This window comes from Chlamydotis macqueenii, chromosome 19 (genome assembly GCF_036417535.1).
Source record: "Chlamydotis macqueenii isolate bChlMac1 chromosome 19, bChlMac1.mat, whole genome shotgun sequence".
NCBI lineage: Eukaryota > Metazoa > Chordata > Aves > Otidiformes > Otididae > Chlamydotis > Chlamydotis macqueenii.
The window spans coordinates 5,283,894-5,310,482 of NC_141574.1; the positions used below are offsets into that span (position 1 = coordinate 5,283,894).

Genomic DNA, 26,589 nt, shown 5'->3' on the forward strand with positions numbered 1-26,589 from the left:
GTCTGCTTAGGTAACACACTACTAAAATTAACAAGGTTATGTATTCATAGCAGCAGGCATTAAGAAACCTATTGAAAAGTTTACATCAGTACGAAGAACTTACCAGATTAGAGGAAAGCAGTGATGGTGTGTTTGCCTTTTGAAAACATTTTCATTACTTCTGCCAAGGTTTTCCTCCCCTAGGTGTGTACACAGCTCTTACACTTCAGCTGTTGACTTGAGTTCACTTAACGACTTCCAATGAGGAAATAACTTAAAGGGACAAGGACTGCTCTTTCGGCACTACAAATGAAAGACTCCTCAACTATGTTTAAAAAAAGGGAATATGCTCTTTCATTGCCACCAGAAAAAAACATCATAAATCTGTCTTACTGGACAGCTATTCATAATAAATAGTTTTGTGGCTTAGCCCTTAAGTATATTTGAAAACTACTTCCAAAACTGGCTTCATTGTTTCATTATGTGGAAAAGAGGAACAGTCTGGGAATTCTTTTAACATTGGAAAGCCATTTAGTTATTAAGTTACCAACCAGAAAATTACTGATTTTTTAAAAAAGAAATTTTTCTGTTATTAATTCATTAATTTAAAAAATACATATTAAATGTCAATGTAAGAGGAATGCAGTACACTGATGTATCCAGTATCAAGTCTGGGAAATAAAGCAGAAAACTCTACCCAGCTTCTCCATTCTTCAGACTGGTGTTCAATGAATGCTCCCAAATTGTTAAGTATTTAAACAGATAGACCTTACAAATGCAATTCCTTGCCAAACTTGATACTGGTTCACGCTAGGCTCATTAAAAAAACAAAACAAAATTAAAAAAAAAAACCCTGACGCCCCAGCCCCCCAAAACTTACAGTTCTGATTTTTGGTCTTTTACGTATACCCACTTGCAAAAGCTTCTTTAAACAGACATTCTGCTGCCTTTATTAGGAAGGGCGAAGGTGAGGACATATGGTTGAGTTAAATACAAGCATTATCGGCATCAAAGCCAAAGTTTCTCTTTCAGCCCTTGCAAACAAACTGAAACTGGAAACATTATTTCTAATGGAATAATTTGCAGAGTAATAATTGTAGGAATGACTTCTACTTAGTGTGCAATACTACTGGTGTTAATCTTTTGTAACAGCATTTGTAATAACCAAAGATGCATCTTTAATTTGGATTTTTTAAGACACTAGTATACGACAGACATTGTCTCTCTGGATGGCTGTAGCAAAGAGCGCTGAGCAGCTTCCCAAGAAATGCCACTGTTTGCTAGTGGATTAAAAGTCAGCCAAGAAGCCCTGATATTAATACAAGCCCTGCAACAGTCATAATGCAAAACAGGGAAAGGTCTCTCAGACTTCTCAGTTAAGAATGAGAATAATGCACTCTGAGCACAGATGTACTGAGAGAGGGTGAAAGTTTTTTAAATTATTTGAAGACATAAAAAGCAATGGAGACATGCAAATCACAGGAAAAATATTTTTAGAAACAGACAGTCCAGAAGATAATTTGTGATGTTAGATCTCTGCTCTCTTTTCACTAGGATAATCCAGTCTGAGGCAAGGAAGCCCTTCAGAAGTGGATTTAAAAGGCTCCTCTTCTCCTGAACAATACAAAGACAAAATACATCCATATTTTCATCCTATAAAAGCTGAACTAGCAAGGCAGTTTAGTTCCTTTATTTTTTTTTTTTGTTATATGGCATATTGGTTTGAAGTTTTCTAAATCTTTGTGTAAGTCCATTTTTTAGTATCTCTATTTAGCTTAGTGGTTGAAATATTGATAAATTTATTTCATTTATTTTCATCATTGATTCTTTTTCCTTCCTTCTACATATCCATCTGTATTTATCAGGCAGCTCAATAAGGAGCCATACATTAAACATTGTTTTGTACAAAAACTAGTTATACTGATACCTAATGGGCTGCACTGCAATTAAAAGTGTTCTGAGGCAAACAAACAAATTCCTTCTCTTACCTATCTACCTGAGTGTATCCTACCCTCTATTCTGAACCGTGAAAAGGAAGCTATGAAACATATAAATTAGGACCATGTTTGCCTTTTAAGCAAAGAGAATTAAACTGGAGTTTTAGCTGTACAGAACTAAGTATTCCCTTCAACTCGTACATGACGCTCCTGTATTAATTTATGCGGCTGTTTAGTTACAAGTGTTGCAAGCTGACTGTAAGTCATCAGTATGTGCCTTGTACCGTAAACTGTTATTGTAATAAATTTAATATTCATAATCCATTCGTAGATGTCTCTTGTGTCTCTCTCTTATGGGAAATCAAAGATAAAACTCAATTCCAAGAAAAAGCAGACTATCTAGTCCAGTTTACTACACCAACAAGGCCTCTTTAACAAAAAGCAGAGGATTTCCTTCAGTGTTTGAACCTAGGCCCACTGCTAAATACTTTTTCATTCTATTCCAACAGAAGAACCAATGCATATTACATTTGTTTAGACGGAACAGCAAAACCAAACTGATCCACACTTGGAGTAAGTGCTTAGCCACTCAATCAGCTCACATATGAAACTCGTTCCATTTCAATTCTTTGTAAACTAGCAGGCTTAGCATTTAATTTTACTCCCATTCTGTCTCATTACTAACTCTGCTGAACAAAATATTAGAGAAACACCAATCTCAAAATACTTTTTTTTATATTAATTCACCTTACTGGAGTATAGAAGTGATAAATTTACTACAAAACAAAGTTAAAGAAAGCATTGTGAAAAGTGTTGGAAAGGTATTCTAAAAACGGTGACCACTGTCAGATACCCTAACTACCAAGTTAGAGTTGGGAGATAACTTTAGTCTTGATTATGAACCTTTGAACAGACAGACTGACAAATCTCAAATACTATCTCCAGCAGAACATGCAGATGTGACTGTAATAACATGAAAAAAACCTCATATACTGTATTTCACACACAAAAAAAGATGCAGTAAAATAAAATAAGCATTAAAGAAGAGCCACACATTAGATCCAATATGTATCTTACACTTTACTTGTTTCTGTACATCAGGTCCCCAAAACCAAAGCCCACACATAAATACAAAATTCATACATCAATACGCATGTAGCTTACAAAACGCCATACTACATACAGAAATCTCCCAGATTATTATTCAGGCTGTTTTTCTTGCTTTTTTTCCCGACTTTTACAGATCTGTTTCTCATTTCTGACAGCATCACTGGGCAACAATGACTCCTGCTAAGGCCTGAGAACACCTTTGTTTCAGCAGAGCTCACTGTTTCAGCTGGTGAAAGGAGTACGGGCTGCCAGAGGGAAGCAGTCTCACTCCTAGGTCTGTCCCAGAATCTCCAAGTACCTACAGTGAAGGCAGGGTGGACAGAGTCATCCAAATTTAGTATTTTAACTGTATAAACAGACTAAGAATGTGTATCAAGTGATCCATTAATCCATTTCCAAAGTTATTCTTCTATTACAGCACACACAACTTCTTAAATGAAAGTCAGGAACAAATAGCTAGAATACACTTTTATTTCTGTACAAGAGTCCATGCAGCAGTGGCTTTTCCTCTTGGTTGACAGGCCAACTGTTTCTGTCCCCCACAGGGACATTAATCTTCTTCCTTCTCAATGTACGATTTAGTACCAACACGTGCCATTTGCCTTGCCAAATAGCGGTCCCTTGCTGACATGACTGTCTCTTCATTGCTCCGTTTGGCAAATTTGCTCATGCTCTCAGTTGGTTTCTGTGCTTGTTCTTTCTCCTCTTTCTCCCCTTCTTCTCCAGCTTTATGTTTCTGCTCAGACAAAATTCCAGAGCTGGATCTTCCTTTCTCATCCAACCCTTGCTCTTTTCCCTTTCTCTCTTTTTCCAGATCACCCTCTCCATCTTTTTCAAAAGATGCAGGAGTACTTTCCCTCCTCTCCCTGTATTTCTTTTCATCACTACTGTATTTCTCTCTCCTCTCCTTCACATGATCTTCCTTTTCTCTGCATTTCTCTCCTCTCTCCTTCTCTCTGTCATTATACCTATCTTTACCATTTCTTATTCTTTCTTTCTCGTGTTCCTTTTCTGAGTCCTTCTCGTCTCTCTCCTTTACCTTCCTCCATTCTCTGCCATGTCCCTCCCTCTCTTTTCTTTCCTTCCCCCTTTGTTTATCATCTTGCTCTTCCCTCCTTCTGTAATTATCTTTACTAGTGTGATCCCCATATCTATGTCGCTCTTCCTTTTCCCTCTGGCGATCCTTTTCGTGGGTCCTACTTCTCTCATGATCTTTTTCCCTGTACTGTTCATCATTTCCCCTTCTGCCTTGTCTGCTCTCTCCCCTCTTTGCAAGATGATCTGTTTGGGCTTTTGTGCGCAGCTCTTCCTCCACACTGGATGAGCTTGGAGACCTGGAACGCCTCTGGCTCTTGTGACGTTTAGGCTCCTCTTCACTGCTTGCAGAGCTCTCTCTCCTTTTCTTCTTTTTCAAATTTACTTTACTATTTTTCTGTCTCTTATCATCATCACTACTATCAGTTCCTAAGTCGGTATCAGCATCTGGATTATTCTCTTTCTTAACAGAGGGCTTCAGTCTTTGTCTTTCATATGGGCATTTGTTCCTTTGGTTGGATTCATCATAACAACTGTCAGATTTTTCTTCCTTTATCCTATATTTTTTTATGTCAAAAAAGAAAAAACAACATTACACAGCCTGAAATCTCAGACTTTTCTACAAACTGACTTCTGGCCAGGACTTAAGCAAAAGATGCTGCTGAAAAGTCTAAGAAAGCAAATCTATCTGTGGCTCAGGTGCCAGGAATCCAGCGCAAAGGATTTCTATTAAGTATCTGTATCTGCTCCATTGGTGAATGCGAGCTGATGAACTTATCTAAAAGAATGACTACGGTTAGAGTATCTGTAGCCTCCATCTAAAGAAAAAGACATAGATTTGTATTCTTGCGTAAGCTTTTTGGGAAGCTACACATTTTTTCCTATGTGTTTATTCCTCTATTCACGTCAAATAATTATTCAGAGAAGAAGCAGGTTGTATGTTTTGTTGACAGAGGTAGGAAAGTAGCTTCCATTAGTAGTAGTAGATTTTTTTACTCCAGTATTTCTGAAAATCTCACTCTTGTGGCTAGATAGAAATTAGTATCTTTTAACAGCTCATGGATTCTTAAATACAAAAAGCTGACCTACAGAGGACCAATTTGGGCAGTAGAAGGAAAGGTTATGCGTTGTCATTCTGTTCCGACTGATAAGGAAAGCCACACAAGCCACAAGTATCTTTTTAAACATACAGTTACAGTAACAGTCTGTGGTGAATTCTTAGGAATCAGCACACCATATAGTTAGATTGAGTGTTTGATGCATGCTTGAAAGCATGGTTAGTCTATGAACAACAACTAAAAATTATGCTGAAATACTTGATAATTTATTTAGTAAACCAGTTATTTAAGGTGGATCACTTTAAGGACAAGTGGTGAGAATTCTGAGATCTAAAAATTGAGCTGTTTTCTCTCTGTATCCTATTGTACCACCATAAGGAAGAATAAAACGAAAATATACACCTGAGCTTATTTGAAAGCCTTGCTGGGAGCACCATCGACAGCACTACTTGTTTTCCCCTGAATTAATTTTATACACAATTCACGAAAGGAACATTTCCCTAATAAGCCATCATTTCAAATGACCTCTACACAGTACGAAACTACATCTTCCTGAAGACCCTCTGAAAGAAGAATTATTAAAGCAAATGGACAACCAAGGGGCTGACTACTCTGCTACTGTTTTATGAAGAGATGCAACCAAGTAATTTAGATTTCACCGATAAAAAGAAACCATAAAATGCAAAATCCATTTAACCACCTCAGTAGCAAGCTTTGTGCGCCACTGAAACCAAGCCGGTATTCCTCTTCGGTGAAAGCCTGAGACAGCATGTTTTTTCCAAACACATAGGTATACTTGTACTCAACTGAGTCTCAAATGACAAAACTGTGGCCTCAAATTCCCCATTTTCTGCTTAAATTCTGGAAGTTGTTCAGCTTTTCGTCCAGTCGGTAATTCTTACTTCTTATTTCTTTCACACTATTTTTCCCTATTTATTTCCAACAGTGGTATATCCTTACCACTAAAGACATAACTGATAATTCCCTGATTTCAGAGAGCTGAGTAACTTCACCGTCATCACATTCTTCATTTAAGGTAAGTTTACTTTCTAATAACCCAATCTCAGATCTAGAAGATCCCTTGGTGAAAGCTGCATTTTCTTTGTGATGACAAGCATTTAACTAGTGACATCCACGTTCAAGGCCTATGTCAAGTGATGTTTAACCTGAACTAATAATTTCAAATGATCAGTTGTTGCATATAAGAAATATATCCCATTCACCATATTTATTCACAGGGCAGAATTTCACCATCTCAACTACGCAAGTAATTCAGCCTCATCTCATTACTTTGCTTTGGAATGTGCGTATATTAAGATTTTAAAATATTCCCACTGGATTTCCTATATGTTTGATTAATTTCCTTTTACCAGAACATCAACAGTCAATTAATTTACTTTTTTACGGAGGTGTAAATGTGGAATAAGTATAAAGTTAGAGAGTCACATGCATTTCAGGAAATTTGTATCACAACATCAATTCCTATGACTTACCTCTTTGTGCATTATTTTACCTCTTGTCTCCTTCATGATTCAAAACATGTAATTTAAGGCAGATTGCCAAATATTATGTAAATCAAAGTAAATACAAGTTACAATAATACCAAGTAGTATTATAAGTATGACTGTCCTCTTGATACTTTATAAACAGCATCCCTCTCCTGCTTGTTTCTTATAGTCTATACCACTGATGATCATTAGACATTTTCCAAATAATTACGTTAATCAGCTGTACAAAGTATCCAGCTTACCCTACTGGTGTTTTGGTACTCTCTGTCTAATTCTTACAGTGTTTCAGTGAGTCGGGAATCACAAACAGCCAGAAGCTGGTTTGTATCTGAAAGCCTTTTGGAATCGCATCCTACCTGGCTTCACGGAAGCTGCATTTAGGCATCTCTTCTTCCCCTACCGTTTGGTTTAAAAGGTGTCTGTAAAATCCACTGAGATCCTTCTGCTTGGTTACATCCATGTATGCTACGAGAAAAAAAGTAAGGTTGGATTTACTGTGCCACAAACACTCATCGGAAACAACTCACAATCGGTAGACACCACCAAGACTGCAATCTCTGACCTGGAGGTTTTCAAGATCAGAGTGGAAAAAGCTCAGAACAACCTGATCTGACCTCATAGCAGAACACGCTTTAAGCAAAAGGCTGGAATAAATTATCTCCAGAGGTCCACTCCAGCAGGATTTATCTTATGATCCTGTATCCTGTTTTTTACACCTATTCCTGGGACACGGTCCAGAATGCCTGAAGTAAAGAGTACAAGCATCATTGTACCCCAAGCTTACAAGTCCTTCTTCAACAACTGACCCCTCCTCCAAAATTAAAAGTAGCAACCCAAATAGTACTGACTCACAAACAAAGGAGCCTCCTTTAGTAATACGCACAACGGAAAACAACAGACAAAGTGGGATCTGATTCAGTATCTGCTATCTGGTCCTTTTTGATTTTAATTATCTCAAGCCTCACAGGCTGGATGACAACGCTGTAAATCATGCACAAGGCCATACTTGTTAAGGGGAATTACTTCAGTGTGAACCTTACCCTCAAGAGCTGCCTCTCTTCTTTCTCTTTCCTCCTCCTCAGCCCTTTCTTGCAGCTTCTTCTTATAGGCTGAAGTCACAAAAGCCTCTTTGTGAGCAAACTCTTCTCCTTCCATTTCACGCTCTTTCTGAATTTTTCTTTCCATTCTTTTTTCTTGCTCTTTCTTTCTAATCTCAGCTGCCTTGAGAATATTTTGGATGTATCTGGGCTAAAATAGGAGGGAAAAAAGGTACCATGCTGAGATGTAATTGAGGTGGCTAAGAAAACAGAAATTTGGATTGATGGAGATCTTGAAGTTGGTAATGGAAGAAAATTGACAGAAGCTAGTCTAACATATTCTCAGTGTTTGATAGCTATCTGAAAGAAACTGTCATTCCCTTTCAGATCACTAACATGGCATGCTTCCCAGTAACAAAAGAGGTTTCTGTATTTAATGAAAGCATTCAGCCCATCTTTGACTAGGATGATTTTTGCTCAGTGACATTACATGTTTTTTCATTTCTCACCCCCCTGTCTCCTGTCTTGTAACAGTCTTGCCTTTCTGTTGCTGTAAAGGAGTGGGAAGCTTCCTTTTACAGGCACATAACCTGACAAGAGCTTTCAAATGAAACAGAGTAAGTAGCAATGAAAATATCACATGTCAGGATAATTCAGCAATGTTTTGAAACAGGCATCGGGCTGTGGAAATTGGCTCGCATTTCACCAATGGAAGTTAATTACTTTACTCTTCTGACAGTCCTCCAGTAAGCACGCTAGTGAGTGAGGAGGGATGATTTATGTTCCTTGGCTTAATAACGAAAGAACCTTTATTATCAGAAGTAGTATTGTTGCAGGGCCCACTGCCTCTAATCCTAGTATCCGATTGTAACATTCTCTTCAGAAATACACAGAAAGATATGCTGTATGCACATCATAAATTGGGTGGGAAAGTTGTACTTAGCTGCCTTCCAGAATTCCACTGGATCAGGACTCTGAAGTACTGGATGAACTAACAGTTCTGCCAAAATTCTTGCAAATTACTACTTTATGTAGCAGGATTTGAGCACAATACTTGCATGCCCCATGAGAAAATGCATTTGACAAAGTTTAAAAGTTAAGCAGAGTTATTCCAAGCATAAAGAGATAAGACAGACAGCATACATCTTCAGGTATCAACCTTTTTGTCATCTTTTCCAGATAACAGACTGGCATTACTTTCTTTCTTCTTCTGCTGCATTTCATCATAAATACTGTCATATTCGTACACCGTAGCATCTTCTTCCAAAGCCTTCTGAATCTCCAATTTAGTCTAAAAGAAAAAAGGGGAGAAAAAGATACCAAAACATGAAGCATGATTTTTCTTACTATTTTCAAATATTTTATTCCTATATTGCAATTTAAACAGATCTACAGTATAAACCTATCTGTCAGAACACTGAGTGTAAATCAGAAACAGTCTGATTTACAAACTTCTTGAAATATTTACCAGGATTGGAAAGATGAACAACCAAATCATGACCAGTAATTGCAATTAGAGGAAATATATGAAGCAAAGCAAAACAGCCAAAACAATACCGGAAACTTCTTAATGAGCAAACTGTGACATCAAATAACATAATTAGCTTTTTTTAAAGTAAACAGTAAAAACATTTCAATAAATGTTACTGTTTTCATCTATAGTTTATCCCTCTTCCTGAAAGTTCCAAGTAATGTGTACCAATATAATTCAGGATATGATTCCATATTTCACAGTTCTATCTTCTGTTTGTTCAGTTAAGCTGGAAGTAAGAACTGTGAAACATTCAGGTTTTAAAAGCCCTACCAGAAAAAAAACTAACTACTAGGAGAGCTCTTAGATCAGATCTCCTGACAACAGAAGAGGAATGCCGAACGGTAATCATTACCTCCAACAAAAAACAGCAATGTGTTAAATGTATGACAGATAAATTTCTTCTAGCTATGTATTTTATTGGTCTGGAACTTTTATAAATGTAAAAGTAGTGTTTCCTCTGTACAATTTATTCCTCAATTACAGTAAAAAGGCTCACTGTTGGTCTACATTTAAATATTTAAGACACCAATACTTTGTAACATTACATTCCAAAAACGAAACAAACTGAGAAACTCTAGAAACATCAATGCATTCCATGCCACAAAAAAAAACTTCAACATCTTGTGTATTTAAATACTTGCATTGAGTAAACAGACTCTTTATCGTGTTTTGAATTATGACCAGCTCTGTGTTAAACCTCACTCACGCAGCTTTCATTGGGCAGTTTTTCAGCTACTCTGATCATAGCCAGAAGAATTTCAGAGTAAAATCTTGCCCAGAAAAGTGAAACAAAATCTTCGCTAGAGGAAAAGCTCTGAGAATTTCAAGTCAAGTTTACTGCAAAGAACAATGCACAAAATCACAAAATTATGTGGAATTTTTAAAAGGGTAACTCTAACTCTGAAGCTGCACGATTATGTTTCTACAATTATTTAATAAAAGAGCATGGATGTAGTAATTTCCTAACTTGCCATAGGCATGAAGAGTCCTCACTGCATCTTACCTGCTTCATTGCTTGTTTTTTCAATGCTTCTTTCTGAAGGCTTTCACCAACAGATGGCTATAAGAAGGAAGCATCACAGAAATAAAATTAATTACATTGACAGCTCATATTATTTTTCTACCATTCTAATGAACAGTTATATAATAGTCCCATTACATAAGTCAATCTCTCACTTCAAGAGTATTTTTCTATAAGCAAGAAAAACTAAAAGTTCACTCACAAGCATACGACGAATCGGCCTTTTCCATGAGCAAAACACTGCAGTACCTCAACATACATATATATAATTTTTCAATTAAAATTGCGATAAGTTTAAGAACACTATTTCAATGGCGTGTGTACCTCAACAGCTGCATAAAATTTCATGCCATTTCACAAAACAAGCAATATCTGTCCAAGAAATGGTCAGAGACAGAGAAAGTCTGCAAAAACTGTTTAGTTGCAATGCCTTCCTCCAACCACTGCCAAAAAACTGGTAGAAAAAGACATACCCCTCCACTACGGCAAGGGTCAGTCTGCTGGTGCAAGAAGCTAGCACATCAGCAAGCAAAACATCTAGCACAGGACAGCTAAAGCCAGTACTGAAACAAATTCCTAAGAGAAGGACACTTGTAAAACATCTACTCACTCCCAAACACTAGATTGGGAGTGAGTAGAATGTTCTTTCAGGTTTTTCTATTAAAAAGAAAAAAAAGGAAAACACAGAAAACAAACCGCTCAAATCAACATAAATTGGAATTATACTCTCCTACGAATTTATGTATCAAAAGCATTTTAATGTTCTTGGGAATTATATGTTTGCGAATAAAGAAGAATAAATATTCTCAACGATTTTTTAAATTATGTTTCTAATAGTCTGTGAAACAGGTAGGTGCTATTCAGAATGTACATACACTTCTCCCAGCATGTAAAAGTCATCAGAGATGTAGCAGTCACAAGTAGACATTCTTATGAGAATCACATGAAAAAAAACTGTATGCATAATAAAAACCCAAATACCTGAAAGCACCTGGCACTTACTTGAAGTTTGATCTGTATCACTAGTTCCGCGTTTTTAGAAATAAGAATACTGCTGATTTGAACAGCACGTACTTCAAACATTAATGTTTAATTTCTCAAGATGAATATGCTAGAAAATAGTAACACTAATCTTCCCTAAGAAAAGATATAACCACTACTGAACATGTTCTCTAACCATACTGTCTTCAAAAAAAAACCAAAAACTTTGCATTTTATTTACTTTTGTCTTTTAATTAGTGTTGAACTAAACTACTTATCTCTCTTTTCTCAACCAATAGATAATACTGCTTATTGAACAGATTCACTATACACGACTGGACTCATATCCTCGCTTATGTAATTAAATACCTCTTAATCTTAAAAAGCAGAAATAGGAAGGAAAAATTCTTCTGCAGTTTGGCAGCTTCCCAAGTTTTGCAACTTTAACTAACAGGTGCTCTACATCACATTTTAAAAAGACAAAGAGATTGTTTAATCAGCTCTTAATAAAATTAAAAAACGGAGAACAGCTAGCAGAGAGCTTGGCAGAGGGACTAGGATCTTCTGAAATCAAACAGAACTAGCATCATGTAAATTCAAACAGATCCCCTGAACGAGGTGGCTTTTGACTTCATTTTAAAATAAAATAATAATGTGTGGTGATCCCTCTTTCTTACGCTATTAAAATTTTAACAGATGCATCAACAAGGAAAAAAAAACAAGTGCTTTTCCGCAATTTTCTACAAGACAAACTGTAAACACTCCAAATATTTTTTCACTAGTTAATTTCAGAAACAGGGAACAAGTTGTGCCATGAGGAGCAGAATCAATGGAGTTTCATTATACGTGACTTTGTGCCCTCTGCCTCTATTTCCCCTATCATCTCCTCAGACACCCTGCCTGCTTGATTTGGCAGGTGGGCAACACTGTGTGTGACCAAAGCCAGCCCCACGCTGAGCAGTCAGTCAATGGTTCCTCCTCAACACAGAGAAAGGTTACTATTTTCTCCCTTTACCCAGCTGCCACTGTTCATAAAGACCACAGGAACACCAACCACATCTTTGGGACCTCTGCCACCCAGCAAGGAGAGTTAAAATCTTTAGTGAGATCACAAGTCGCATGGGCCTAACAGGTACACACAGCGATCATCTCCAAGGCATCTTTTTCCGCAATGCAAACCACAAATACCCAAAAGGCTTGCAAGTTTCTGTGCAGCGCTTTTTAAAAAAAAAAAAAAATTAAAAAAGTAGAAAGGTAGTATCTCAGAGGAGCATCAAGCAATTTTAAACTCAGCAAGAGAAGGTGCCAAGACCACACTGTCAATATTTGGAGAAGTACATATAGTATCACATAACAGCATCCACGGAATTCTAGACACTCAGAACTTTGCTCGCTTCCCAAAAACATGCTAGGACTTACCTTTATAAGTAATACAATCAGAAAAAATTGAGACACAGAGTATTCAGAATACTTCTTTCTAGCCCACTCCAAGTGAGAGACTCATAGACAAGTAAAAACAGGAACTTGAAAGAGCATATATTCCAACTTTTTCTGGTGCTTTAATTGCTACATGCAGACTTAGATAAAATCCACCTCTGCTTTCAAAATGTTAAACCTTGTGGTTAAACTACAGTAATAAAGGGAAAACAAGATGTGTACTTTCACGGGAGAAAACCCCTGCAGTGATTCAGTTATGCGCATCGCTAGAAAGCGGCCTCTCTCCCTCACCCAGCTGCCGATAACCAGGTAAGGAAGCAGACCATGCTTCAGGCTTTAGGAAGCCAAGCGTGGCAGACATTAGCAACACGCTCACAAAGAGTCCACTGTGGTACCAGGGACTACACCCAGTACCCAGCAGCTTGCTGATTATTTGGATTAGAATTGGATATAGTCTCTTATTTATTTATGTAGCTGCCTGGCTGGGGGAAGTAGATAGTGGATTATTTAGTTTAAAACAACCTACAAGAATCCTGGCTTCATACATCTAGTATTTACTTCTGGCTTTCAAGATTGAAGAGCTTATGTTGAGAAATATTTAAAATACTGTACTTAATTTTTACGTCCTTTGCTTTCTTCTAAAAATGCTATATATGAGTAAGTAAAAACTTTTTAACAGAAGCAAGTATTTTAAATTGACAGTGGAACACACATTAGCATTACAGAGAAAACCCAGACTTCCTTCTGGTTCGTGGGAAAGATAATCCTCTGCTAAGGATTATCTCTGATCACTGAAGGATTCCTTTATCAGACACTCTTACACTGGTTTTACAGAAAGGTACCTGAACAGTAAGGTATCTCCCTTGCATTACGCCAGAAAGCAAGGGCTCAGGAAAATACAAAACAGATTCTGCAGTTATATTTACAGAATAAGCTTTATTCCACCTATTTGAAATACTGCTTAGAATGTTTTCCTTGCCTGCCTACATGAAATAAACACATTGACCTACAAAGATTACATAAACACAAATGCAATATACAATCCTCCTTATTGTACATGTAATTGTAAAGAAGTCCACCTGCGATTTGTTTGTCTAGAGTGGCAGTAGGTTTACAGAAAACAAACACCTTCCCTAATGGTTTATGGTTGACAATTTCCTGTTGTGCTATGAGCTCTGATAGATGAGAACTTCCCGTTCTTTTGTATTGTTTTTACTTATCAACTGCCCATTTATTAAAGGCCCTATAAGCTCCACAATCTGTCTCATACTTTCTCTTTCCCTGCAATTGAACCATTCTTCTGAAGCACAAAGCTTATAGTTTAATATGATCTGCAAGGAGAAAATGTTTCCTGTGAAACTACATAAAACCCATGCAAATCAAGAAACTCTTAGAAATGAGACTGCAGAGTCCACCAGCCCTAGGAGGCCACGGAAGACAGGTTGCACACAATGGAAAAGGTTAAAACAAACTAAAAAAAAAAAAAAAAAAAAAAAAAAAAAAAAAAAAAAAAAAGTAATAAAATAAATGATCCTAATCTACTAACATTTCTCACTGTCCTTTCCCATTTCTTAATTCCTTCAGGTATCTATAAACTTCTTTCAGGTTCTTAAGTGCTGAGCTACCTCCTTATTTTTATCCTGCAGGTAAGCACCCCTTGTAAGTTACTTCTTCAAATGTCTTCTTTACATCGCTCCTGCATAAGTGAAGAAGAACATTCAAACTACTGACCAATGTTTTTGTTTTTTTCTCAGCTATGCCCAAATCACGACAGAGCATCTAAACAATTTACAGCTTTATACTAAAAGCTCAATTCAAAGTTAAAACCAAATACCTAAAAAGGCAATTCCACAAATGAGAGAACTAAAATTTCATTTTCTTACAAGTTTTACTTCTCTGGCTTCCCTTCAGAACGTCCCAGTCTTCCCACATCTTAAGTCCCCACTGCAGTTCCTCAGTTTCCTTCTGCAGGTCCTGCTTCCTCCCGTCTCACGTAGCCTAGGCAGCCAGCCCTCAGCTTCTAGGCCAGCCACACAGAGCAGAGGAGGGCTGAGATCATCTTGTCTTTCTCCTCATCGGGGCATTACCAGGGTCTTTGTTCTGCAGCTGGAGACCTCTAATCTTGTCAAATTCACTTGAAATTGGCCAGTACATTCAGAAACCTACTACGGGCATATGTTAGACAATGAAGTACCAAGCTCTTTTTAGAAAACCAGACCAAAAGGAGGATAGCAAATTTACCTGAACGTGCCTAGTTTGAAGAACATGCAGGCTCTGTTTATCCTCCCAAGTTGCTACTCATTCGTCTCATTTGTTCTTGGGGACAAAAAGCCAGTTGCTGACATTGGGTTTTTAAAAGAAATTCCTCCTAAACTGCTGCTGTAAATGACATAATTTCCAGAGCAGAGGGTGCAGCACCATTCAAGCAGTCTCAGAAAATGAATCTTAGTCTGTGACTGTTATCATTTTCAGTGCTGAAGCTGGTTTCTAGGAAGTTGCAACCTTAAATCTGAAGCTGAGAATGTCTTGTAAAAAATATCACAATTATTTTAATAGATGCTCTCAAAGTATATGTTTGATACCTGACTTGTTTTTCCCCACTGACTGCCACAAAAAGTACGAGACCAACAAATTCTGACATAACAGCTATTATTAATGGAGTATCTCACATTAGCTGCATAGCCCGCCTCCTAAGAAAAAGCCTTTACGGCTGCTACCAAAACCCCAGGCATGGTACTTACTGACAGACAACATAAACCACCACTCCATTCCTTTTTTTAAAGCCAAAAGACGCTTCTGCTCTAATATGTTATGAAAGGCCCATGAGGGAGCTTTGGCCTTTAACACTGACCTTCTGAATTCTCTACGTGTTGCTTTGCAATAGACACATATAATAAATCACCTTTGTTTAAAGTGAAATACATTTTAAAGGGAAATTAAATGCTTCAGTGACATCAGGCAGATTATATGTAGTAACCTCCCTACAACCATCTAGTTTTAATGCGCACAAAAATATTTGACCAAACAGCAACAGCAGGATAATTCGGAGCTCTATTTGATTGGCAAGTGAAAGAAGCACAGATAATCAGTCAGTTCACAAAAACCAAAGCCTACATTTATACCGAGCTAGCCAGTCCAAGAACACTTTATTGCTAAAGACTAAGAAACGGACTTTCAAAGCAAAATTCATCTCACTGATTTTAGATGTCTCCTTTAGAATGAGATAACTTGTGCCCCAAGTTTGTACCTACATCTCTACTGTCTGTACAGGCAGCTCAGGGAACTCAAGTGCAGATACCTGCATGTGTTTCTACGGAACTTGCCCCAAGTTTGTGGCCCCGTGTGGCTACGTCTCTGAAAGGCTGAGATCTGACTCTGCTCACTTCATTCTTCTCACATCAGGTAAGGAATCTCAGACTGCAAGATCTTTGGATTCACGACACTTTGGTATCAAAACATCTGAAAATGAGCTACTTACACTCTCATGTATATGTATTTAGCAGTGAATTGTTAAGGCTTGCCCTCATAGAGACCTTTATTACAACCTGCACATGGATGATCGCTAAATGTACATGAGACTCAAGTCCTCAAGGGAAAAAAAAATAAAATAAAATTTAAAAAAAAAAAAAAAAATCAAGTCAGGCAACAGATTCATCTCAATTCATACACTATATGAGCCATGGGTACTAGTGGAAGATTAAGAGAAAGAACATGAAAAACAAGTCACGTACAGAATTAGCTTTCCTCGCCATTCCCTCTTAGCTTCCAGAAACCAGGAGGTTAGGGACTTCCTGAACTGGAGGATGCACCTGGACCATTGTTTGACAACAAGAGCATCCCTGAATTTGACTAATCATTTCTGAATCCATTTATATTTTTGGCCATGCCACAATGTCCTGTGGCAATGAGTTCCACAACTTAATTATACATTGTATGAAAAAAAAACGCCCAACTTCCTTTTGTTTAGATTAAATCAGTTACTTGGTAATTCCACAATATACTCTATTGCTCATATTATGAGAAATGGCAAAATCCTTTCACTTTGTCTGAATCATTCTTGATTTTACATACACCCTCTCAAGTTATTCCTCTCCATTTCCTTCTCCTCAGTAATCTCTTTTCTAAGAGCCCTTTAGTATACTTAGTCTTAATTTGCATGAAAACTGTTGCATAAACTCTGGTCATCATCAACACTCCTTACTTCGCCAATCTTTCTTCTAGTCATACTGTATCCTTTGCAAAGCTGCAAAGTGAATGGAAGGATCTTTAAGCAAAATAAAAAATCTAAGTCTACAACAGGATAGTGTTCTGCTTGTTTTCAGTTTCTTCCTTTGTGCCTGCTTAAACACGCCATTTATCTTTTAGATGGTCACTAAAAAAACCACCAAATCAAGCTGATACATTCACAGAGCTATCCACACTGACTCCACAATCTCTCTGGAATCGAGCATCTACTGTGATCTATGTACAGTTATTTTTTCAGCTACGCTTTACATCCTGTAGCAACAAATCAGTTTTGAAAGGCTGGTAATGCACAGGAATGTATGTTGCATAATTCTCACACAATCAAGAAACAGAAGTTTTATCTGCTGTACCACAGAGATACCTTCAACTAAATTGACAAGCCATCTCTGAAAACATAATGCATGAAAAAAGGAATAATACTTTTGGAGAAAATGGATATATCACAAATAACAGTAAGCCAGAATGGAAACTTATTTCTATTTCTAACCTGTCATAGTTTGTTGCCATAACATCTGCTCTCTACAACAGGCTTTCCTAGGGGTAACAACCTTCCCCTCAGTTTTTAAAGACAGCAACAACTTCTCATTATGAAGGCAAATAATTCAGAACAGAAGTAACTGTGATTGCACAGTTTACTTTTTCCCAGTCAACACTGTATTTCAAGAAAACTTCCATCCCAGATGTTTTGTTTCTTACGAATTAACCCAAAGATCATCTTCATCAACAACTAACATCCATTAATGTATTGGGCCACAACAAAACCTTTCAAATTCCTTCAGCAAGGGTACAGGCAAAATCTTAATGAAATATGCATACTAACATTTTTTTAAAAACGGAGCAAAAGTTTGGTATCTAATATATAATCACAGAACAAGTCAGGTGTGCAGATTTCCCAGCACAAACTTTATTAGAGTTCAGTTAAAAATACGTAAGCTCCAGACATTTGAGATGTAGTTCTGACTGATAAGGCAGCAGACAGGAAATGAAACCCCTCCCAAATGCTGCTCCTTATCTTGAAAAGCTCTGAAATTATTATTGAACTAATAAAGTAATTCTGCTTTTTTAAAAAATGATCTTCTTTGATAAAGGCAGTTATGAGATTATTACTTTTTGCTGGGCATGTACCTTACTGATGAGCATGACAACTTTTAAGAGCTTTTATAGCAGACTCTGGTAGTGAATCTGTCAGCTTTTCTGAAAGGGAGGATCCTTGATCTGTTAAGCTAAAAATTAGTAGACAGCACCATACAGTATTATTATTAGAATTATAATTATTTTGCTTTAATTACTAGATATTAAGAGAAAATGGAGAAGTGAAAAAACACAAGATAGCCCCATACTCCTACCCTGTAACGTTTAATGACAATAGATTAATTCAAGCTCATTCTTGGGATCTGGAAAATGTCAGGTCAGTCCTCCAATGTAAAGAAAGACACCAAATCCCAAACTGACAGGGACAGCGCTGCTGCCATTGAGGACAGAGGATCCACTGTCATCTCCATTAGCTGTACTTAAAGGAAAGCCCCTCTTTAGAATCACAGTGCCAGCTATGAGCTCAAGTGGAGGAATGCACCTCCTGAGAGCGCTGAGGACAGCAGGTAAACGAGGAAAGAGATGAGATTTAAGACATGTTCCTGTCCTCTCTGTTTCCTGTAAGTCCTATAAGCTGCACTGAGGCGGTTTCATGTTGAGGGCTGAGTGGATGAAAGGCCCTCGGCCCTTTCATGCCCTGTGCAAAGGCAGCTCAGACACCTCTGACAGCAGCATTCTGGATTCTGTAACGGCACCAGGCACGCAGAGACTAGGAAAGCTAGGTTCAGGCTTCCTATGACATAAAAATAACAACTACTAGTTCATTAAAAAAAAAAAATGTTTGATAACAGGAGTCAGAGGCTGACAAAGATTATTTAACGCTTTATTAGCACTGTTTTTTTTCAACCACACAAAAGAAAGAGCATTGAGTGAAGCTCTAGAGCAATAAGAACATTTTTTGTAGCACAGGTTCTGTTTCCAAATTTCAACTGAATCTAAATTTGAACTTCTTAAGTGTTAACATTCTAGACTATGGGTATATGTAAAGTTTGTTTTCTGGGTTTTGTGGAAAAAAAAGTTAAATATGTACATAATGACACTACGATTAAATTATCATAAGTAACTCCAGATTGCTAAAACCCAGTAAAATGTAAAATTATGTCCAGAAAGCTCCACCCATGTGAACAGTTCATTGCCACAATTCTGAGTTTCTACTTTTAACCTGTAAACTATGAAGCTACCGGCTGTAAATCTAAGTTGGGTTTCTGTAAGGTATCCAAATCAGCCTGGACAGCACATCAGTTCCTGGATGCCCCCCATACCCAGAGCAGTACATCCAGAAGTGTAATTTTTACAGTGTGTAGCACCCTCTACTGGGGCAGGTAAAAGCTATTATTCTGAACGCAGCACTTAAAAAATAATTAAAAGAGTATAGAAAAGAACACTATCAACATTGTACAATATAGTCATATATCGGAGTATCAATAAAGTCTTTGATCACAGAAAAGCAATCTAATATTACAAGTATTGCAAGCACTTCCAGAATTTGGGTGGAGGATAAGGATAAAATACACTTAACTACAAGGTGGATACTGTTAACTCCTGCAAACAGGTCCCCCCGTGTGATGAACTTTTGGAAGAGCTGACAGGAAGTAACTAACAATCAACTCAGCACTTCCATGTAACTTAAGAAAACACACATCATACTTCACGCATAAATGCAAAATTATGACACGTATCTTAGTGACACTGCCACAAACTGACACAGGCATTAAGGGTTGTAAACAAATAATTTGCAGAACATGAGGCAAATTTCAGAAGAAAATTGTTGAACTGACCTCTTCATCAGAGTCATCTGCAAACACCGAGAGTTTTTTTGAAACGAGATTTTTCTGCGGCAATTTTTTGGGCATAATGAGCCCATATCTAGAGAAAAAAAAAGTAAAAGTTACCTTTAACATTACTTACAACAAAACACACAGCAAGTTCCAAAATGAAAATCTACTGTTCACCATTGTAAAAACAAAAAATCAGCATCAACATAATGTATGAAGCATAGATCTGAGCAGCATTGGCAGCCACGCACTCAGCCTTGCCACACGCTTGTCAGCTTCTCCCATAGCTGTCCCTGTCTTTCCCTATGCAAAGTTTCGAGATGCAATGATCTTCCTAAATAGGCCACAAATCTCTCTTGTCTAGAGTTCTCTAAGTGATTTTTTTTTTCTCCCTCAGAGAAGTAACAAACTACTACCACTGAACCTACAGATTCAGTTTTAATCCACACTAGACACTATTCCATAACTGCACTTGCTGGGGCAGTAAGAAGTTCACCTATTTTGCACGGCAACATAAACCACCAACCCACAGATACAGCTACGGCAAAAGACAAGATTTACAGTCAGCTTATGTCACGCAGAGACTGATTAACTCCGTGCACAGAACTCTCCTGCCGACACAGCCAATCCCTGTGCTCAGAAACACTTCCCGTGTATTTGGGAATGATCTTGAAATCTGGAAGTTCTCCCCCACCTGCCTTTCCCTGAGTCCATTCCTGAGTAAATACTTCGTCACAGCTTGTAGCGCTGAGCTGGAGAGCTCCACGATATCGTAGGTACTACGTCATCATTGTGACGAAAGAGCTGCTTCTGATTTGCACCCGCGGGCCCCCCCAGCTCCCTCTGACCCCGCCGGACCTCGGCCACGCCAGGCCGGTGCTTGGGGGGTGTGGGAGGCGGCAGCCGCACAGCGGGTTGTGCGGAACCCTGAGGGGATTCTGCTTCGTCAGAACAGACATCACCCCCGGCCACACCGCAGCAGCCTCCGATGACTTCCCACTGTTTGGGTTTTTTTTTAAACACAGTTTTAAATTCAGGCCAACACAGCAAGGTTACACGGCAGACACAAGCCGACCGGGACGAGCGAGCCCCTTTCCTGTGGCCCAGGCCGGGGGTTCCGTCAGAGCTCGCCCTGGCCCGAGGCAGGGCCCCCCTGCGCTCGCCCTCAGTGGTGGCCCCAAGCCCCCTCCCACCAGCCGCTGCCCCGCGGAGGAAGGCCCGCTCGGACCCTCTGCCCCGAGGAGCTCGGTGGCGGAGCCCCGCAGCCCCAGCTCCACCGTCACTCACTGCTTGCTCAACGCCGCCATCTTGTCCCGGCCGCTGCCGCCGCCACGCAGAGCCGCCTTCCGCTCCGCGGCCGCAGATTCCTCACGGCCGAGACCCCACCTTCCCCGCCCGCCCCGGGGACTTCCGCCGTACCCCGCTTCCAGAGCGGAAACAGAGATCGAGCGGAGAGGGGCGGAAGCGGGGGATGATTTTTTTTTAAGGGCTCACTGGCGAGTGGCGAAAATGCCACGGTACGGGAAGGGCTGAGCGGGCGGCCCGAGCTGAGGGCGCCGGCAGCTCCGCACGGCAGGGGCTGCTGCTGCTCGCGGCCGAGCGCGAGGGCCCCCCGAGGCGGGAAAGGGCCCCCCGAGGCGGGAAAGGGCCCCCTGAGGCGGGAAGGCCCCTGAGGCGCCCTCCCCGCGGCAGCCGGTGGCCGCCGCTCCCTCGCAGGGGTGAGAAGCGGCCCTGGCCTCCCCCCCCCCCCAGTTATCACCTGCCTGGAGACGTCGCTTTTTGTCGACTAAAGAAAGAAAGAGGAGTTTAATTTCCCAAAATTGTATTTTTAAAAGTGATTCTGCCAAAAGAAGCGTTATTGGAAAGATAAAATCTTGCTGCCAACAGTGCAGTTGGCTGTAATCTCAAGCTTTATCCCAATAAGCAAGCTATTTTTTTTCTATATTAAAAGTGTAGGGCTTTTCTGCAACACGTTGAGAACTTGACAAAATGCCGATTAATAAACTTTACTTAAAATTATTTCTAAAAAGTAATTTAAAGAGACTGAATCTTAAACATTTTTGCTGTATCATTTATGAGCAATTGTAGCTTGGTAGTCATAAACTCATCCCTGTCTCGCTTTTTCCCATCAGAATTAATAAAAAAAAAAAAACAAAACCAAAAAACCTGTAATCAAGCTTTTAAAATTTAGTAGGTAAACTAGCAAAATTGCTTCCTTTAATGTTTGTATTGCTATTTTCTTAATAATTCCTAACAGACTTCCTACCATCTTAACAAAAAATACTTAGTGGCTATACATAAAAAAGCAAAAACGACCCCACCAGTTAATTAATAAAAGATGTCAAATACCAGAATCACTAAGGTTAGATGAGGAATTAAGAGACTGAATTGGAGGCGCACTAGAACTGGATGCCAAAACGGGCTGCAGATGGGGGTTGTGACCGCGCAGGCTGCGCGTGATCTCCGCCAGCGCCAGGCAGGTGTGTACCCAGTGGAACAGGCACTGTGCTGGAGCCGAGCCCTGCTGCCATACCGCCGCTCCAGGTACACCTGAAACACAGAAAAGAGGTAACTCCAAAAGCCAAGTCAAAACCATGACCAGTGTTGCCACAAGACTGAACAGAGAAGATCATCCCTTCAGTGGAGCTTTTCCCCGACTCCAGTAATTCCACCCTGGAAAATGGTGATGCTTTGAGAAGCACACAGCATTTTTGGGACAGTGAATGGTCAAGCACAGAAGTGCTGCCTTTTTATTAGAATTTCTTTTGTATTGTGGTAGATCCCCTGTTGTACAAAGCGCTTTGCTACATTTTAATGCTAAACATTTGATAATTAAAAATGTAAAGAGAAAAGTGTTTTTTTTTTTCCAAGCTCAGATTTGATTTAAGAGCAATATCCTTCAAAGCTCTTTCACCAAATACTACTAAAGGTGACAACAGAATCATACCATTAAAATTTGCTCTGTCAATAAAGCATAGGTTGTTTTATGCCCTGTTCTATATTACAACACACGTATATGGAACATACAGGCATTATCCAACATAAACCATGTGTAAACAATGATGGTCCTTTTAAAGGAATTCCTATAATTCTGACTTATACCTGTATTCACAGCACTGATCTGTCACTACTCTCTCTGAGTAAGTTCCATCCTGGAAAACCAACCTTTTGTAGCATACCAGCAGTTTGACAAAGCTTTATTCTTTGTAGTTACATGCCTAAGTGGAGGAAGACTGGATGCTCTAGGCCTGCTTCATTCTTTCCAATGAATTAGTTTAATATATATGAGGAGAACACATGAAAAAGAACTATGACCGCATGAAGTGTTCACTGTTCATCAGTAAGCAGGGTACAGTTGATAAACATCCCCAGCTAAATTAACAAGTCTTGTCCGCATTTGATTTTTAATAGGCCGCTCACTCTGGCATTAGATCATCAAGGGAGAGATCTCAACGAGAACAACAGTCATTTCTCTTGCAGAGATATTACAAATAATAATAGCCTCTTGACAGCTCTGGCACTAAAAAAGCTCACATTCATTAAAAGAGAGAAGGACAGACTGAAACCCAGCTCCTGTCTATGGTCAGTGAGCATATTAAGTACCTGGCAGATGGTGTTTACAAAGAGGAGCGCTCACACTGTCCTCCCGCAGTCGCGTTGCTGTTTGGAGCTGGGTCAGTCCCTCGGGCAGGGCAGCGTGGTCTGAGGTAGATTTACTTGCCAAAAGAACCATCATTCTTAGTATGTTTATCTGGGAGTTTACAATGAGATCACTTGTTCTGGTAGGTTTCAAAGCTGATCTGCTCCCCTTTCCTTAAGGCAGTGCATTTTGATTCTAAATTTAACAGGTTGACTTTTATTGACCAAAAAAGACTGCAGATATTTAGGACCCTTTATCTGCTCTTTAATCGATTGTGAAATCAAAGTTAATTTCTGAAGTAAGGACCTTAAAAGCACTCAGCTGAAGGTTGGCATTGACACTGTTTCGTTCCTGAGCCGTGTCTGGTAATTTCACAATTAGTTTAAGGTATTTACCAGTGATGCAGTCCAGCAGCAGCTCTGCTTGCACTTGCTCAGATGCAGCAGTTGGATCAAAGCAATAAATCTCCTGAATCAAATTGTCATCAAGTTTCTGCAATGCAGAGAACAAAAAGAGTCAGGTGGTGGTGAAAGAACTTAAGAGAGGGTTCCAGAATTAAAGATGACTAAGTCAAGCATACAGGAAATCTGTAGGTAATGAATTATTTCACTGCCAATTCATCCCTGGCAAATTCCACTATATCTTCCTGGGGGAGGAAGAATATGAAACAAAGCCTCAACATTTTGAAGTCTCACCAGTATACACTGACTCCAGTTCTCAGTCTTCTCTGAGCCCTTCCAGTTTGGATGGAGAAGCAACAGCACAGCCTTAACTATGTTATGTACCAGAGCTGGCGGTTTTACATAGCTCTTTATTTCAGCAAAGCTCTCAGCATTGAGTTTCTGGATGCACTCACGCAGGTCCTGCAGCATGAACCGGTGGAAGAGAATCCCTGCATGCCTCAAATCTGCCCTGTGTTCTGCCTCTGGAATCAAAAGCAAACCTTTCAAGAAGTTTCTCAGAAACATCCGGTACTTGAGACTTGTGTTACTGACTGAAAGGCTCTGCCCTCTTTATGATTAACTCTTTGCCTCTTTGACTAAGTGATGGATTTGTATACAGCTCAATTCTCCTATCAAACTTTTAAAAATGAATATGTGCTTGAGAAGGAGATAAAACTTGCCTCAGGGGCAAGCAGAGGTCCTCAGACCACGAAATGTTCAGGCATGCAAATAATTCACTGTGACATTCACATTCTTTTGATCTTAGTTGGGGCATGTGAGGTCCCTGATAGAACAAAGCACCTCGCTTCACATCTTTGATTTCAGTGGGACTTGGGCACAAAATTCCTGTGGACTAGTCAAAATCTAAACATTCTGTTTAACTGTACTCTGCTAAGCAGTTAGGCTTGCTCAGGAGTAGTTTACATGTACCAAAGGTTTATATTTGTCTTTCTATACTTACAGGAATGATACTTTAGATATGGTTTTACTGAAATTTCTCATTTTACCCCTTAAAAAAAATTATCTTGGCTCTGTATGCACAATACCCAGTACACAGGTTGGTTCCGTTTCCTCTGAAGATCTCTTCAGTATCTCAGAGCAGGCAGCTTGGGCTATCTTTAGCATTTTCTGCAGGTCTTTGTGTTCGTGAGGTGGTAATTTCTGGTGATGTCCAATGCTGATATCAAATATCTCAAGTGCTTGTCCTGATAGGTCACGGAGAGGTACTGCAATGTGGAATTCTCCACAGACAGAAGTGCAAATGACCGCTGAACTGTCTATGCACTTAAACAGGTAATCTCTGAAATGAGAGTAGAGAGAGGAAAATAGACTTTAACGTTCTAGTTTCCTTCGGTAATTTATTTAGCATATTTTAGTAAGATGCCATTCATCTCTTGTTGTTAAAACAAAGCTATTACATTACTAAATCACTGTTTATTTCCTTGAACTGAAATATGCACAGCTTTAAGCTTCAAGCCGTATACAAAAAGGAGAAAATAGCATAGCCTAGCCAATGCAATTGCTGAAAATCATAAGAATTTAACAAAATTTGCTTTAAAAACAGTTTCCTGTTTATAACCATGTTCACATTTGTTCTGTAGAGTTTTATAAAAAGTAAGAACATCTGCTGGAACACCAAATGGCCGTTCAACCAACTTTGACAACAAGAATGATAAGCTTAAAAGACAAGTCTGTGAGGATCTTGGCAGAGGAATGAAACAGATAGTTGAAGGAAATGAGACTAATATGGCCAGGAAAAAGGACAGATTATTCTAAAAAGCAAACGGGTTCAGTGTAGGCTGCAAACCTTTCACAGCTGATGTAGAGCTTGCTCGGCAGCTCAGCTAGTAAGCATTAAGTTGGAAGTTGAGTTTTTGCAGGCCTAAACTCAGAGAGAAAATACTCCTCAGCCCTTCATAATTCAGTATCACATGCATGTGCACCAGAAGCCTTGATAGTGAGAGAGCTACAGACACTCTTGCAGGCGCTGGAGCCTACCTTAAGAGGTTTTCTTTTCTGAGGAGAAGAACAGGAGAGCTATGAATTTCTTTTTGTCCTGTGTTATCGGTAGTAATCATCTTGCGCAGAGCGTAGTCACATGTCTGCCAGAGAGAAAAGGGAGGTTTAGCCACATCTGAGAAAGGAACAGCCATTTGGAAGCTTGGAGAGGGAGGAAACTGTTTATTAAACTCCTATGTACAGTCAAGTGCAAAGGGATGGTTTAAAGACATCTCCCAACAATGCTTGGTTTTATTCCCAGAGTGTATTGCTCAAGATGCATGAAGAATGTGCCCTGGACCTCCTCAGCCAGACTATTTAATCCATCCCCAGGCTCCACAGGAGGAACACCCACAGGCCAAGAAGAGATTTCCTTTCTTTTTCCCATCCCCTAGCAGTCCTCTTTCTCATGTCATGTTTGTGTCAGTGTGCTTTGACATGGAAAAAGCACAGAGGGGAGCAAATGACCTGGCTATCAGGCAGCTAACAAGGGAACAGAGCAGAGCCTGGAATGACAACAGAAAGCTGCCAACATAAACCATGCTTATCAGAGGAAGCAGCTGAATTATGGCTACAGCAGATGTCATACCGACTTTGCGATGACACAGGATCAGTCCTAAATATTGTATACACTTTTTGTCTTCTTAACTCACTTGTAGGTGAAGTCACAAGCTTCCCAGAGCCTGAGTGCCTGCTGAACAACTGGAACATTATCTGCAGGGAGGGGGGCTGCCTTTGCAAGGTAACTAATTGGGAGCA

At 39.3% G+C, this 26,589-nt stretch overlaps 2 protein-coding genes across 4 annotated transcripts in view; both read right to left on the bottom strand.

Annotated features, from left to right (window-relative positions):
• Window positions 1-2,976: 2,976 nt before the first annotated feature.
• NSRP1 (nuclear speckle splicing regulatory protein 1) lies at window positions 2,977-21,132 on the bottom strand. Of its 2 annotated transcripts, none has more exons than XM_086762918.1 (7): window positions 21,037-21,132; window positions 19,753-19,840; window positions 10,202-10,258; window positions 8,824-8,955; window positions 7,668-7,875; window positions 6,984-7,092; window positions 2,977-4,618 (listed from the first exon to the last, which is right to left on the bottom strand). In XM_086762918.1, the coding sequence occupies exons 1-7, from the start codon at window positions 21,054-21,056 to the stop codon at window positions 3,577-3,579; spliced, it is 1,656 nt and encodes a 551-aa protein (XP_086619044.1). In that variant the 5' UTR covers window positions 21,057-21,132; the 3' UTR covers window positions 2,977-3,576. The 2 variants fall into 2 exon arrangements, with proteins under 2 accessions (XP_086619044.1, XP_086619045.1); XM_086762919.1 differs by lacking the exon at window positions 21,037-21,132 and adding an exon at window positions 20,444-20,463.
• A 428-nt stretch (window positions 21,133-21,560) lies between these two features.
• EFCAB5 (EF-hand calcium binding domain 5) overlaps window positions 21,561-26,589 on the bottom strand; it is a 40,839-nt gene continuing 35,810 nt past the window's right edge. For both annotated transcript variants that reach the window (XM_086762916.1, XM_086762917.1), the window contains 5 exons: window positions 25,831-25,934; window positions 24,879-25,132; window positions 24,085-24,314; window positions 23,785-23,881; window positions 21,561-22,299 (listed from right to left, as the gene is read on the bottom strand). In XM_086762916.1, coding sequence (XP_086619042.1) covers window positions 22,091-22,299; window positions 23,785-23,881; window positions 24,085-24,314; window positions 24,879-25,132; window positions 25,831-25,934 — 894 coding nt within the window. In that variant the 3' untranslated portion in view covers window positions 21,561-22,090. The remainder of the gene's footprint in view (window positions 22,300-23,784; window positions 23,882-24,084; window positions 24,315-24,878; window positions 25,133-25,830; window positions 25,935-26,589) is intronic.

What these genes read in the sequence shown, in the direction of transcription:
- NSRP1 (XM_086762918.1), bottom strand. Translation starts at nt 21,056, where the DNA reads ATGGCGGCGTTGAGCAAGCA. An exon ending in CAGATGACTCTGATGAAGAG is followed by an intron (nt 10,259 to 19,752) that starts GTCAGTTCAACA and finishes TCCTTCTTATAG; the next exon opens with CCATCTGTTGGTGAAAGCCT. An exon ending in CTGGAAAAGATGACAAAAAG is followed by an intron (nt 7,876 to 8,823) that starts GTTGATACCTGA and finishes CTCCTATTTTAG; the next exon opens with CCCAGATACATCCAAAATAT.